Below are 15,212 nucleotides of genomic sequence, written 5' to 3' on the forward strand. Positions count from 1 at the left end.
GATTGTCTCTAATTGGCCAAGAGTCCTACATATTAATAGTGAAGCAATATCGGAAGCAGCATAACTGTAGCAATTATTTGAATTTTTTAGCATATCACGAAATAAAAACCCGCGAATTTTTCCGGTCTCTAGCGATCACCGTGAGTGCCTGTGTCTTGGCTCCACGTGTTGTATGCATTGTGGGGTTCGTGGGTTGATAAGGTGGCCTGGAGGGGGGGGGGGGGAGGTGTGACGCTTGGGGAGTTTAGTTTCGCGGCGTCTCCGCCAGGGTCGCTCTCTGTCTCTCCGGGAGCGACTGAGACGCACAGGCGTCTGTCGCCAGTCGAGATGGTGGACCTCGAGGGGAAAGACGCCGTCAAAGGTGAGCCGGGGTCACAAACCCTCTAACGTGTGCTCGCCGCATGCAAACACAGTTACTAGGGCCATGCATATTTCGCGAAAAGATTTTGAGACTAGTTATAAGTAGAGACCTGTAAAATTCTCGGATTAATTTCTCGATAGGATAGAGTCCAAATACTTTTGACATTGTTTTGCTTCAGTGATTGGGCCACAGTTTATCTGAAGGACTCTGGGCCAATGAAAAATCTTTAACAGAAGAATTAGCGAATCACGATCATTCCAGTCAACAGGTGTTACGAGTCGGTAACCAATCAGCAGATGTAATTTGCACGAGTGCATAGAGGATCATGGAGTCTATCCTTTAGGGATTTGAAATCGCGAATTTTACAGGTCTCTAGTTATAAGTTAAAACACTGTAGCACCGTCTGTGTTTCGTGATTGGGTGAATTTCTTTCAGGTAAATGTCGATCGATAAAACACGAATCAGAGTAATTCAGTGCGAAAGAAAACGCGTCCTGATTGGCTCAGTCAAAAGAGGCAATGACTTCTTTCGCAGACGGCCGCCAATCACATGGGAGACACCCGCTGGTGCGGGTATACCTCGTTGCAGTTTAACAGGCGTTCAGATATTTTTTTCGCGAAAAATGCCTGCCCCTAGTTATAACCACTAGTGCTGCCTCTGCTATTTGTAGAGACCGGAAAAATTCGCGGGTTCAATGACCTTTAGGATAGACTCCAATATCCTTTACACACTCGGGCAAATGCCAACTGTTCATTGGCTGCTGACTTGTGAGTCGTCACGACTGGGTGGCCTGTGATTCGACACTTCTATGAGTGAGGGTCTCTAATTGGCCCTCAGTTCTCCAGATTAACAGTGGACCAATGGCAGAAGCAGAAATAAGGTATAATTATTTTAATTTTAGCATAGCACGTAATAAACCCGCGAATTTTTCAGGTCTCTAGCTATTAGTAGAGATTGGAAAAATTCGCGAGTTCAATGACCTCCAGGATAGACTTCACGATCCTCCGCCTACTTGGGAAAACGGCGCCTGTTCATTGGGTGCTGAATTTTGAGGCGTCTAAATTGGGTAACTTGTGGTTGGATACTTCTTTGACTGACGGTCTCTAATTGGCCAAGAGCCCTACATATTAATAGTGAAACAATTGTAGAAGCAGCACAACGGTATAATTATTTGAATTCTAACGCATCACGCAATGAATCCGCAAATTTTTCCCGTCTCTAGCTATTAGCTCACAACTCTTTCAGATGACTCCGAGCCAGTGAGAAACACCCGACCAGATAGATGAGGAAGGACTACTCATGTTCAGAGACATGCTAAATTCAAACTAGTTATATCTTAATTCTCCCCCTGCCATTGAGCCACAACTAATATGGAGGAATCTGGCCAAAGAGAAACACCCAGCCAAGTCTGTATCCAATCACAGGCTGCTACGTTGGAGATGTCTCACAAGACAGCAGACAATGAGCGGATGGCATCTGTCCGAGTGTACGTAGAACTGTGCAGTCCATCTTGGAGGTCGAAGAACCCGCGAATTTTTCCTGTTCCTAAAAGTAGCCTCATCAAGAACTCATTTGGTCTACACATAAGTGTTGCGGCCTGCACAGTTCTGCGTGTACAGCGTAGTCTATCCTGGTGGTAAATGTAAGGCGAAATGTAACGGAAAATAACTGTTGGAGAGGCGAGAACAGAGAGAGACGCGAGACGTGTCGGGCAATGTGTAGAGACCAGAAAAATTCGCGGGTTCAGTGACCTTTAGGATAGACTCCAATATCCTTTACACACTCGGGCAAATGCCAACTGTTCATTGGCTGCTGACTTGTGAGTCGTCACGACTGGGTGGCCTGTGATTCGACACTTCTACGAGTGAGGGTCTCTAATTGGCCCTCAGTCCTCCAGATTAACAGTGGACCAATGACAGAAGCAGCACTAAGGTATAATTATTTGAATTTTAGCATAGCACGTAATGAACCCGCGAATTTTTCAGGTCTCTAGCAAATGTGCGATCTGTTCGACACGCGGCGAGTTGTTTGCACGCGCGGAGCGCAGATACGCGAGGTGCAAAGATCGAGGTGGCAGCCGGTAGCTCAATAGGCGAGACATCCGCCCGCTAGGTCGCGGAACAATCCTCAAGGTCGCGCTGTCTTGTTTGCAGTCGACTTTCGAGTTGTGATAAGAAAAAAAAAAACCAAAATACTGTGAATGAAATTTTCACAGCAGCAACTGCTGGCGCTACATCTGTATCGAAATAACAACCCCGATATCCCGATCGGTCTTGAGATGGTCAGCATCGAGTCTGAGCAAGTCGTGACTTGTCAGTCGGCTTCCAGAGCCGGAAGAGTGAGGTTATGTTCACATTGTCTATCGCGCGTCATGGATGGAGACCCGGAAATTCCACACATTCGTCTGTCCTCAGGGTGGAATCTAAAACTCACAGGTGTGCTCAGACCGTGTCTGCTGTCCGATTGGTTGATATCTTAGCCCACCAACCAGATACCTGAGATACCTCTGTCCCTCCTCCTTGGAAACAACCCTGGCGTGGACAGCTCTCTTGTCACACAGTCTCCCCGCAAAATCCGCTGGGCAAATTTTGAATTACTCTCCAACTCTATGCACTTCGGAGCTCCATCTGCCATATGTTGACTCTTTTAGGTACTACTCCGGCAACCTATGACTCTTTGTTTTGTACTTCACACGATTTAGCCCAGTTCTTCTCCTTCAGGTCCCCTTCCCTTTTCGGCTGAAGCAGCGACTTTAAATAACTACGCAAGTCACCAAACACCTTCAGGCAATGCCAGTGACCTCGTTGCTGTTCTGATCGACCGCACATTTTTCCTTGTTCCTGGATGGTTACTTCGGAAATAAAAACAGACGTAATCACGAGAGGTGATATTTGGTCACGAATTTATTTAATACCATTATTTTTGAGTTTGCCTTCGGATTTTTTTCTTTTTTGTGTCTTCTACGCACTCCATTGAGGTGGACGCAAGATTTTTTCCCCCACAGCGGGTAAAGAGTAACTTTTCGCCGGAAACCATTCCCTAAAAATTCAAATTAGAATTTTTTTTCTCATTTCTAACAGTGCTATTTTTTATTTTTTGAAATGGGTTCGTAGTATCAGAGAATGCAACTAAATTTGGTATCTCTCTTTTCTTCTTCTAAGATGCTCTGTTCCTGCCTTAATTCGTGGCTTCCAGGTGTACGTTACCTTTCGATGGTATGCAGTTTCATTTTAATCTCACTGATTCGCTGAAAGACACTTCAACAACCAGTGTCCATCGGCAAAGTCTCTAAGGAGTGTAAATCATAAATTTTATCCTTTAGTAAATTTCCTAAGTGTGATCTCGGGCTCACCCAACAAAAGGTGAAAAAAATTTGCTGTTTAAATAAATAGAAGGAAGGATCAAAAATGTTATGTATTGTTTAGACTAAAAACCTGTAACTAGCTAGGTTTGATAGATCTTAAGTTCTATGTAGTTTTAGCAGCTAGTTTTCAAACAATATATTTCAAACTTTCCAATTAACTTTACTATGCTTTAAATATCAATTTATTAAAAGCGAAAGACAAACCAGAGATATTTTCTTGTATTTAATGATTAAATATTTCCCACCCTTTTTTTCCGATGATTCACATATTTACTGAAGTATAAATTAACATACATACCTGAAGAAGAGTCGTTGTATCTAAATTTATTATTGCAACCATGCTCTGCTATCATTTATTTTATCAGGGAAAAACAGTCATAGGGGGTCTGAGAAGTACCTAAAAGTTCGGATAGCTGGCAGAAGACAGGTTAGTTCAAACAGTTCCTCCAGAGACTTTGTTTGGGGTAAAAATGTGTGACAGAACACGTTCCACGCCAGGGTGTCTCAGGGAAGGTGGGGAGGAATGTTCTTTGGTACCCGGATGGCAGGCTAAGTGAGAACCCGCGAAGGGGGAGGGGCTAGTAACTTAGCTGGCCACATTCGGGAAACTTAGGAGTAGGGGGGTTTTCAGGCAAAACTATGCAAAAATGCCATGGGAGATACTTAACCAAGGGCTTTGCTAGGAACACTGTAATCCAACCAGAATTGTAAGCGTATGTCCATTACACTTTTAAGTCTACTTTTTATATCTAGTTGACTCCCAAAAAAAAGGAGTGGGTTGTCTGTAAAGTCGGTTTATGGACGATAATTTTACATGATAAGGTCATAAGAAAACATTGATGAAAAATTGCATACTTTTTTAATTTTCAAATATTTTTTACAGTATTTGCAAATTTAATTTCAAATAATTTGCTTAAATATAATCACGAACAATTAGTTAAAAAGCCCGCCTTAACCTGTTTGATATTATAGAAGATTTCCTCGCACGGTGGTTGGCCGGTTCTCGCACGCTCGGCTCAGGCGGAACGTGACAATGAGTCATGCTTATTCGTGCGTGCAGCCGGCGTTCATCGATCTATAAGACGTTGTCACGTCAGTAATGGTTCTGTGTCGGCAACTGCAGAGGGAACTCTCTGTTGTCCCAGCGGCGCTGCGGTGCTCCCCGTGGCGGGTACCGGCGAGGACGGTGTTCGCGGTGGTGCTGTGGTTCGGCGCCTTCTTCCTCGGCACCATGCTGGGCAGCATGCCCATCACGCTGATCGCCATGGTGAAGCCCACTGGCGATGGTACAGCGCACGGGGTCGACTCCTCCACCGACGTCAACATCTCCTCGGGCAGCCTGTGCCCGTGGCCAGCGGTCCAGGAAGCCACGGAGGGTGCCTCCACACAGGTAGCAGGACACTTAGCCACGCTCGTGTCCATGTATAGATACCAGGCAGACTGCAAACATGTATACCTTTGTATTGTCAGAACCAGTGATGGACAAATAATGGCATCCTGCGGAATCATTCCGTATGGCCCACCTGAAGAACATTCCAACAAATAAGTTTGTTTTTTGAAAGTTTGTTTTCATTTAAAGATTATTATTGTTGATTCGGGTTCAAAGTGGGTGAACTCGAAACCCGAAAACTTGCGAAGGGATAGGCAACGGTGGGAAGTGTCCGAGCGCGAAAGGGGGTTTCGACGGTGAGGCACGCATGGTGGTCGGTGCGTGTTGCAGGCGCCGGAGGGGGAGTTCTCGTGGGACGCCATGACGCAGAGCTACCTGCTGACGGCGGGCGGGTACGGCTCCCTGGCCTCCAGCCTGGCCGGGGCGCGGCTGGCCGAGGTGTTCGGCCCCAGGAGGGTGCTGGGCCTGGCCTTCGCCGGGGCGGCCCTCGCCAACCTGCTGTGCCCCGCCGCGGCGAGACTCTCCGTGTGGCTGCTGGTGGCGCTGCGGGCCGTGCAGGGAGGCCTCATGGTAAACACCCTGTCCCCTCGTCGCCCGGGGAGGCCATTCCTAGAGACCGGAAATATTCGCGGATTCATTGGGTGATGCGCTAGAATTCTAAATAATTATACCGTTGCGCTGCTTCTGCAATTGGTTCGCTGTTAATATGTAGGACTCTTGGCCAATTAGAGACAATCAATCAAAGAAATATCCAACCACAAGTTACACACTTGAGACGCCCCAAAATTAAGCATCCAGTGAACAGGCGCCGTTTTGCCCATGTAGGCGGAGGATAGTGGAGTCTATCCTGGAGGTCATTGAACTCGCGAATTTTTCCAGTCTCTATCAATGTCCTTTAGGATAGACTCCAATATCCTTTACACACTCGGGCAAATGCCAACTGTTCATTGGCTGCTGACTTGTGAGTCGTCACTACTGGATGGCCTGTATTCGACAGTTCTATGAGTGAGGGTCTCCTGTTTGAGAGATCGGACCATGCATAATTTGACGCGATACAGCTAGTGACCAAGAAATTTCTCTGATTTTTTTTCGCGATTGGTTTTTATCCAAACAAGTTTGTTTTCAAATTGCTGATGTTTTGGGCTTACAGTTAATCTGTAGGACACTTAACCAACGATAAACCCTCGCGCAGAGAAATGCCTAATCACAGTCATCTCAGTCACTATGTCTCACATGTTAGAAACTCTGGGCCAATGAAAAACACTCAGCCAAAGCTATATTGAACCACAGGCCACTACGTTGGGACATCTCACAAGACAGCAGCCTATGAGTGGGGGACGTCTGCCCGAGTGTACGTATAGAACTGTGGAGTCCATCCTGGAGGTCATTGAACCCGCGAATTTTTCCAGTCCCTAGTAATACGTCTGTCGTAAAGGTCATTCAACCTGTTTTTTTTCCCTGTCCTTTAATTATTAGAGAATATAAAATATCACAAGAGTAAGAATGTGTTACAGTATATTGGATAATACATTATTATTATAATTTTTGCTTTGAAGCTCCATCTCTAATCAATAAACAGGGAAACAAAATGTTTATACAAACAATTTCATTAATATTCACAGTAAATAAATTAATTAAATTATATGGACCAGTAATCAATATCGATCACTAAATTATATGACTTCAAAGCAAATGTTTATATTAAAAATATAAATTTTTTATTTGTATGTAAACTTTTTTTTCTTTTCATTCCACCGATTCTCATTGCATGGTGCGCAAGCATTGTACAAATTCACTCCTGTATTTTTTTTTCCTCTTCATAATGTGCCTAAAGAAGTTTACTTTCAATAATAATATTCTAAAATATATATGTATTTCAATTTCCTTTCTCTAGGGCTGCGTGATGCCTGGAGCGACAATTCTGTTCGCATCTTGGATACCACCCGACGAACGAGGAAGATTTTCAGGAATGATATTTTCAGGTGAGATAGCTGGCAATAGCTCCCTGAAAATTGTTCAAGTATTTTTTTAAAATATTGCAAGGCTCTTCTTCACTTGCTTAGGGGATTCTATTATTATTATTTGAAAACCACGATTAAAGTGCTGTTGAATTATACATGAACCAAATCAAATTGAAATTCTGCTGTCTGATGCTATAAATCTTTGATTGGCTCGCAGTTCTCGAAGTTTATGTGCATAGACCCTTAAAAAATTTCGTGGATTCCTTTGGCAAATAAAAAAAATGCTAAAATTCATTGTCCTTTGTATAGTCTACACCGATAGGCTTTTTAATCAGTTGCCAAGAAAAGGTTGCAATAGGTACTGCAAATATATATATATAGAGATTGGTAAATTTTGTACATTACCTGGCATTGGTTATTTTTGCCTACAATGTAGTACGATTTTTGAGATAATACTGATTATTTCTTACGGAAACTGGCGCAGAACTTTGATAGTCGATCACAAGTATTTAAACCTTGGAAATGATAATCGAATGTTCAATAGTTGGATTTTATATGGTATTATTATGTTTATTAGTTTTGGCAGTTAAAACTGAAGATCTAATCTTGGAACGGTTTAACTATTGGAGGTTCTGGGACAACTCAAAGCATAGGTAGGAATACGAACACTGTTTTGTTCGTCACGGTGGTGTGGTTGGCAGCCATGATCTTCTCGAACCTGTTCACGATGCTGGTGAGCGGCAACCTGGCCACGTGGCTGGGCTGGGACGCCATCTTCTACTTCTACGGCCTCATGATGGTGCCGTTCTGCGCCGCGTGGGCTCTGTGCGTGTACGACTCGCCCCTGCAGCACCCGCGCATCTCCGAGGAGGAGAGACGCTACATCGTGTCCACCACCAAGAGGGAGACCCGGGTGAGAGTCCCCCCGTAGCGCCTACAAACCCCCCGTGTCGCCTCGCGGTCTTTCTCGGCGTGCAGCGTCTCGGCTCCTGGTGCGTGGCTGGTCTTTTTGACTTTGACATGCAACATCTTGGCTCTTGGTGAATGGCTGGTCTTTTTGACGTGCAGCATCTCGGATCCTGGTGAATGGCTGGTCTTTTTGACGTGTAATATCTTGGCTCTTGGTGAATGGCTGGTCTTTTTGACATGCAACATCTCGGCTCCTAGTGCACGGCTGGTCTTTTTGACTTGCAACATCTTGCTTACCTGGTGCATGGCTGGTCTTTGGGATGTTCAACATCTCGGCTACCTGGTGCGTGGCTGGTCTTTTTGACTTTGACATGCAACATCTTGGCTCTTGGTGAATGGCTGGTCTTTTTGACGTGCAGCATCTCGGATCCTGGTGAATGGCTGGTCTTTTTGACGTGTAATATCTTGGCTCTTGGTGAATGGCTGGTCTTTTTGACATGCAACATCTCGGCTCCTAGTGCACGGCTGGTCTTTTTGACTTGCAACATCTTGCTTACCTGGTGCATGGCTGGTCTTTTTGACATGAACATCTCGACTCCTGGTGCATGGCTGGTCTTTTTGAAGTGCAACATCTTGGCTCCTGGTGCATGGCTGGTCTTTTTGACATGAACATCTCGACTCCTGGTGAATGGCTGGTCTTTTTGATGTGCAACATCTTGGCTTCTGGTGCACGGCTTTTTAATACTAATTAGTTTATGAAAGTGATATAATTTATTTGAGATTAAGCTTTCAAACTAGTTTTGATAAATTTTAATGATCATATAAATTGCTTAAAAAATAAATGTAGGTACACAAGAAATTTGTTACTCAGTCATTTCAATGTGGTAACAGACAAACAGCAAATTGTAGCATCATGACTTTGTACTTAATATGATATTGATTTTTACCAAGGCTATGAAAAAAAAACGCAAATTGTGCTGGTTGCTAGCGATGTATTGCGAAGTAATTCAGAATAATCTATTTTTTTGGAGTAGTGCGCACAAAAATATTTAGCCTATCTGAATGTAGTGATTTGCTCGCACTCTTTGAGTACATCTGAAAGCTATTTTAGAAGTGAAAACTTTTATGGGAAGGTTTGGATAGGGAGTAAATTCATGTAAGTCGTCATCGTCATGGTCACGTGACATGTTAACGATAACACTTTATCTTTTTTTATTAGTATAACATATTGAGCTTACGATTACTGTGCAATAAAAAGTGAGTATAATATATATATTATTATTCTCATATAGATATATAGTTTGAATAACGAAGAAAACAGAGTCTTTGTAGCAACATAATCTAAAAATAAAGAACATAATTATTTATTTTTTTAATACCCACAATTACTATGCAATGCATATTTTATAGTAATTTAGGAGTTATTTTACTAACGTGATAAAACAAATTTGTTGTGTGATAATAATTTTGTTTTCGTAAAAATCCTAAAACGGTTTTCACTTCTGTCGGCAGTTCTCATGACTGCATTGAATTTATTTCTTTGCAGAAAATACTGTCGGTGCCATGGTTCAGAATACTGACATCGCCCGTCATCTGGGCGATAATACTGGTGAACGTGTCCGTCAACTGGCTGTCCAACACGCTCAACACGGAGCTGCCTCTCTACATGAGGAACTTCCTGCACTTCAACATCAACCAGGTGACCACGGGTCAATTTTAGTTGTTTTCTTTTCCTAACCTAACAAAAAAAAATATGTGTATTCGGGAGAGGTCTGGGTTAGGGAAAATACTCTAAGTACGTCTCAGGCCGAAGCCTTTACGCCTAATCATGCTGGATATTAGCCATTCAGGGTCGCATGCATGGTGTGCTATGAGGGGATTGGCCAGCCATTACAGCGATTGATGCCATGACTAGAGACCGGAAAAAATTCGCGGGTTCATTACGTGCTATGCTAAAATTCAAATAATTATACCTTAGTGCTGCTTCTGCCATTGGTCCACTGTTAATTTGGAGGACTGAGGGCCAATTAGAGACCCCTCACTCGTAGAAGTGTCGAATCACAGGCCACCCAGTCGTGACGACTCACAAGTCAGCGGCCATTGAACATTTGGCATTTGCCCGAGTGTGTAGAGGATATTGGAGTCTTATCCTAAAGGTCATTGAAACCGCGATTTTTTTTCGGTCTCTAGCCATGACTAACTCCCCTCACTCGTAAATCTAGACTATAACTATAGAGATAGGTTGGGCCCCAGGTAAAACCCTGCATGGACACAGGGAAAAACCCTGGGCACTGTCGTGCGGGGTACAAATTCACTGGCATCAATTGTAGGAGAATGCAGGAGACAGAAGGATGGATCTGGATGAAGAGTTGGACAGAGTGGAAAAGATTCTACCGTGCCGGGGGGGGGGGGGGGGGGGGGGAGTTCTACCAAGTTGAGTTCTTGTCCCAGGGGTGGACGCTAGCTTTGAATATATATACTGTATAGAAGTCGCCAGCCCAGGTTAAAATTTCTAATACGGTTTGAGGTAGTTGGTTAATTCACCGCCGCAATCGCCAACCATCTCTAGGGCATCGACTCGTGGTGGTCCCTAGCGGAGAAGTGTCGAACTCTTCAAAAAAAAACCCTTCCCCCTCCCGGCTGAACGACCTTGAGCTGCAGTGAATGATGGATGGAAGGGGAGGGGATGCGGGGGAATGACAGCGGGCGACAGTGCTGCGCTCTAACGTGTAAATAACAACCTGAGACGATACAGGGCGTTACGGCAGCGCACTGCAGCGGTGAAGTTCCCAAGCTGCTCATCATACGCTCCTGGAAAAACGTAGAGTAAATCCTATCCACTCGCGACTTCTATACAGTATATATATTCAAAGACGCTAGTCTGGTCGAAGAGTCTGGTGGTGTCCAGTTCTTGACGGCAGGACGCTGATGCAGGGCCGCAACTAGGGGGGAGCAAGCGGGGCATACGCCCCGGGCGCAAAGTTGTGGGGGCGCCGAAATCGCTTGCATTGTAATTCCTACTACAACTGGTAACTGGTAAAAAGTTTTTTTTAACTTGCATGCCAGGAATGTCTAATCTGATTTACAATATAATGTCTCAACATATTTAATGAACAAGTCTAGTGATTATACGGACTACTTTATGGACATTGTGGGTTCATGCATGGAAGTTACAGTAGCACAGAAACTGTTACATGTAGGTATGGAAAATGCTTAAATAGCACCATTTTTCCGTGGGAGGGCCCCCGGACCCCCCGCTTTATTGGTGTGGTATGTGCAAAAAGAGGGGGAGGGGGGGGCCGCATAAATCCATTCATGCCCCGGGTTCCAGAGACTCTAGTTGCTGCCCTGCGCTGATGCAGAGGTTTGTGTCCCGCAGAGCACATACCTGTCCGCGCTGCCGCACATCTTCCAGTTCGTCAGCAACGTGATGTGCGGCCTGCTGTCCCAGTGGCTGAGGACCGGGGGGCGCCTGGGACACCTCGCGGCCTACCGCGTCTTCAACGGCGTGGGTGAGGCGCGGCGACCTCCCAACACTTCCATCTGCACCCGGGGGAAGAGATACACACATCCTCTCTCTACTTTTACAAAAGTTTCGCCGAGATTATAGTTCGTAATCACGCACTCTCTTTCTTCTTCACCGGTGCAACGTAAATGTTCCACTTGAAACATATCTGGGAGATTGGCGGATCTTTTAGTTTCAAATGAAAAAAAAAAAAAAAACACACACACCACCCAAAAGCTGTTTCGTCTAAATATCTGTGCCTCTATATTTTTTTTTTTTGCTTTTAATTAATTTTAACATAAACCAACCAAAAAAATACATGATCTCAGCCGAACGGGGTTCTTAAAAATGTAACTTAATTTACGTGTGTGCTATGTCAGATATTTGGGGAGTCTCTGGCCTGACAAAAGATTAAATGGATAGAGACCGGAAAAATTCGTGGATTCATTGCGTGATGCGCTAGAATTCAAATAATTATACCGTTGCGATGCTTCTGCAATTGGTTCGCTGTAAATATGTAGGACTCTTGGCCAATTGGAGAACCATCAATCAAAGACGTATCCAACCACAAGTTACCAACATGAGACACCTCAAAATTCAGCACCCAATGAACAGGCGCCGTTTGCCCAAGTAGGCAGAGGATCGTGGAGTCTATCCTGGAGGTCATTGAACTCGAGAATTTTTCCAGTCTCTATAAATGGGGAGTGTACAGAGAGCGGAAAAAGATTATTTTTTTTTAAATTTAGTTCTGTTTGATGTTGCTAGATTTAAATTGATTTTATTTAAATTGTAAGATTTCGTGCTGGTTGAGGCGGCTGACGGGACTGCGCTTGATCAGGTGGGCACAGGATCGTGGAGTCTATCTATCAACGGGTTTGTTGGATCACCGCCGGGGAGTAAGTGAGTGAGTGGTTGTTGTTCCCCGCAGCGATGCTGGGGCCGGCGGTGATCCTGGTGTGCGTGCCGCTGGCGGGCTGCGACGCGACTGCGCTCGTGGCGCTGTTCGTGGCGGCCATGGTGCTCAACGGCGCCTTCTTCGGCGGCAGCATGCTGCACCACCTGGACGTGTGCGTCAACTTCGCCGGCTCAGTCTCCGCCGTAATCTCCACCCTCACCGGCTGCGTGCACATCGCGGCTCCCACCGTCGCCGGCGCAGTCGTCGGCGATCAGGTGACCCCCCCACTCCTCCTCCTCCTCCTCCGCCCGTGCTTCCCCCTTCTGGTTGGCGGCCATACTACAGAGAAGCAGACACCTTGATCAATTCGCGGGTTCATCACGTGCCATGCCAAAAAATTCAAATAATTACACCTTGGTGCTGCCTTCTGCCATTGGTCCACTGTTAATCTGGAGGACTGAGGGCCAATTAGAGACCCTCACTCGTAGAAGTGTCGAATCACAGGCCACCCAGTCGTGACGACTCACAAAGTCAGCAGCCAATGAACAGTTGGCATTTACCCGAGTGTGTAAAGGATATTGGAGTATATCCTGGAGGTCATTGAACCCGCGAGTTTTTCCTGTCTCTAGAGAGAAGGCTTTTGCCTTGTTTGACCGAGACACTCAGGTAGAGACCTGACAAATTCGTGGGTTCATTACGTGCCATGCCAAAAAATTCAAATAATTACACCTCGGTGCTGCTTCTGCCATTGGTAGAGACTGGGAAAATTCGCGAGTTCAATGACCTCCAGGATAGACTCCACGATCCTCCGCCCTACTTGGGCAAACGGCGAATGTTCATTGGGTACTGAATTATGAGGCGTCTCGACTGGGTGGCCTGTGATTCGACACTTCTACGAGTGAGGGTCTCTAATTGGCCCCTCAGTCCTCCAGATTAACAGTGGACCAATGGCAGAAGCAGCACCAATGTATAATTATTTGAATTGTAGCATAACACGTAAACAACCCGCGAATTTTTCAGGTCTCTACCCAGTACGTATCGTTTTAACTACTTAGTATAAAGTGTTGCAAGAGTATGGTTTCGAAGTGAAACTCCTTTTGGGCGCGATGGGAGTGAAATTTCAAAGTACAATTTCAAGGCCGAATTTTAAGTGCAATTTTTTCGTGAAACGGTGTTTTTTGAAACACGTTTATGACGCCAAAGAGAAACAAGGTACGGAGAGCAATAAATTACGAGTCGAGGTTCGAATTGCCAGAGAGGTTGTTTCGCTTCTATCACGTGTACGTGCTTTACGCCAAAGAGATATAGGTAACAGAGAGCAGTCACTAGTCGAGGTTAGAATTGCCAAAGAGGTTGTTTCACTTCTTTCACGTGTACGTTTGTTTTTGTTTAGTTTTTTTGAGGTTATGGTTCGGCGACGTGTGTTGCAGCCGACCACGGAGAGGTGGAACCTCGTGTTCTTCATCGCCGCCATTGTGTCCGCCGCTCCGTACGCCTTCTTCCTGCTGTTCGGCTCCGTGGAGGAGCAGCCGTGGAACAGACTGCCCGAAGACGTCGCGACCGGCGAGGCAGAGGACAAGAAGGAAGTCTCCCCCAAGGCGTAGGGGCAGCCATTTTTAGCGAGAAAAAAAAATTCTGAACTTTATTAGACTGCAACGAGGTATACCAGCCACCAGCGGTTTCTACCCTTGTGATTGGCGGCCGTCTGCGAGAGAAGTCGTTGCCTTGCTTGACCTGAGCCACTCAGGACTGCGTTTGCTTCCGCGCTGGTTTACTGTGAGTGATGCTGTAACAATCGACATGTACCTGAAATAAACTCACCCAATCACGAAACACAAACGACGCTTCAGTGTTTTTAACTTTCAGCTGGTCTCGAAATCTTTTCGCGAAATGTAGTCTACTTATGCCACTGAGCAAAATTTGTAAATTAAAAAAAAATATGTCATGGTTAGAATGGCTAACTAAAAAAAAATTTATAATCTCTAACTATTTATAAGTTAAAAAACCTGTTCTCACAAAATTGCTGGTCAGATGTCACGGGATAATAATTCTGTAGTTAATACAGTTACTTGCTGACACTGCCAACATATGTCGGATACGTCGGGAAATACCATTGGCTGAATTCAAAAGTGAGATTTCGGCTGCGAACCGACTTCGCACATGTGTGCACGGGCTGGTGTGCGATTTTTTATTGATTGCGAACCCAGACTTAGGCCGTGTTGTTTCGAGAAACTCCAGTTTCGCACGCCACCAAAATGGTCGCGACTGCCCAGTAACACGGTCCAACACAACAAAGTGACCAATCAGAAAGCAAGGCTGTTTCAGCAGTCCGAGTCAGCCATTGGACGACTGTGTTCGTCCACGTCAAAGGAGTTTGTACCTTGTTCCTGCATGTTTATTTGTCAGCAGCGTGATAAGTCAATTATGTACGATGTAGGCCTATCTGAAAAAAAAAATATTTTTTTTTGTGAAATTATTTTATGTTTTGATCCCACTACCTGAACGAGTGTACAATGTTAAAGAAAATATGAAGGAAGGATTTATTTTTGTCACACGGTTAAGCAAGTAAAAGTTTAAAGCAAACCGACCTCCAAGAAAATTCTTGAGAAAAAAATCTTCCAAATACTCCGTACAAAAATTTTTTTTCTGTAGTTTTCCCAAAAAAAAATGGTAACTATTTTCCAAGAAATAGTTTGTAATTCTACAAGAAAATCCTGGATCCTGCCCTGCCAGAGTTAGAAAGTGACTTTTGGGAAATGGTAAGCATTGGCAAGTACCTAGGTAGGTACTGCTTTTGAGACCTGTGAAATTTGAGACAAGTTGAATG

At 44.8% G+C, this 15,212-nt stretch overlaps 1 protein-coding gene across 2 annotated transcripts; it reads left to right on the top strand.

Moving 5' to 3' along the window:
- Positions 1–250: 250 nt before the first annotated feature.
- LOC134541173 (sialin-like) lies at positions 251–14,224 on the top strand. 2 transcript variants are annotated; one of them, XM_063384404.1, is made up of 9 exons: positions 251–361; positions 4,871–5,115; positions 5,446–5,685; positions 7,010–7,097; positions 7,778–7,989; positions 9,532–9,684; positions 11,365–11,497; positions 12,419–12,660; positions 13,816–14,224. In XM_063384404.1, exons 1-9 carry the CDS (start codon positions 328–330, stop codon positions 13,987–13,989), a joined length of 1,521 nt encoding a protein of 506 aa, XP_063240474.1. In that variant the 5' UTR covers positions 251–327; the 3' UTR covers positions 13,990–14,224. The 2 variants fall into 2 exon arrangements, with proteins under 2 accessions (XP_063240474.1, XP_063240475.1); XM_063384405.1 differs by lacking the exon at positions 12,419–12,660 and having other exon boundaries at positions 278–361.
- Positions 14,225–15,212: the final 988 nt, after the last annotated feature.

Source organism: Bacillus rossius, chromosome 18, assembly GCF_032445375.1.
Source record: "Bacillus rossius redtenbacheri isolate Brsri chromosome 18, Brsri_v3, whole genome shotgun sequence".
Classification (NCBI taxonomy): domain Eukaryota; kingdom Metazoa; phylum Arthropoda; class Insecta; order Phasmatodea; family Bacillidae; genus Bacillus; species Bacillus rossius.

What these genes read in the sequence shown, in the direction of transcription:
- LOC134541173 (XM_063384404.1), top strand. Translation starts at nt 328, where the DNA reads ATGGTGGACCTCGAGGGGAAAGACGCCGTCAAAG. An exon ending in CCGTGCAGGGAGGCCTCATG is followed by an intron (nt 5,686 to 7,009) that starts GTAAACACCCTG and finishes TCCTTTCTCTAG; the next exon opens with GGCTGCGTGATGCCTGGAGC. An exon ending in TTCAGGAATGATATTTTCAG is followed by an intron (nt 7,098 to 7,777) that starts GTGAGATAGCTG and finishes TGTGGTTGGCAG; the next exon opens with CCATGATCTTCTCGAACCTG.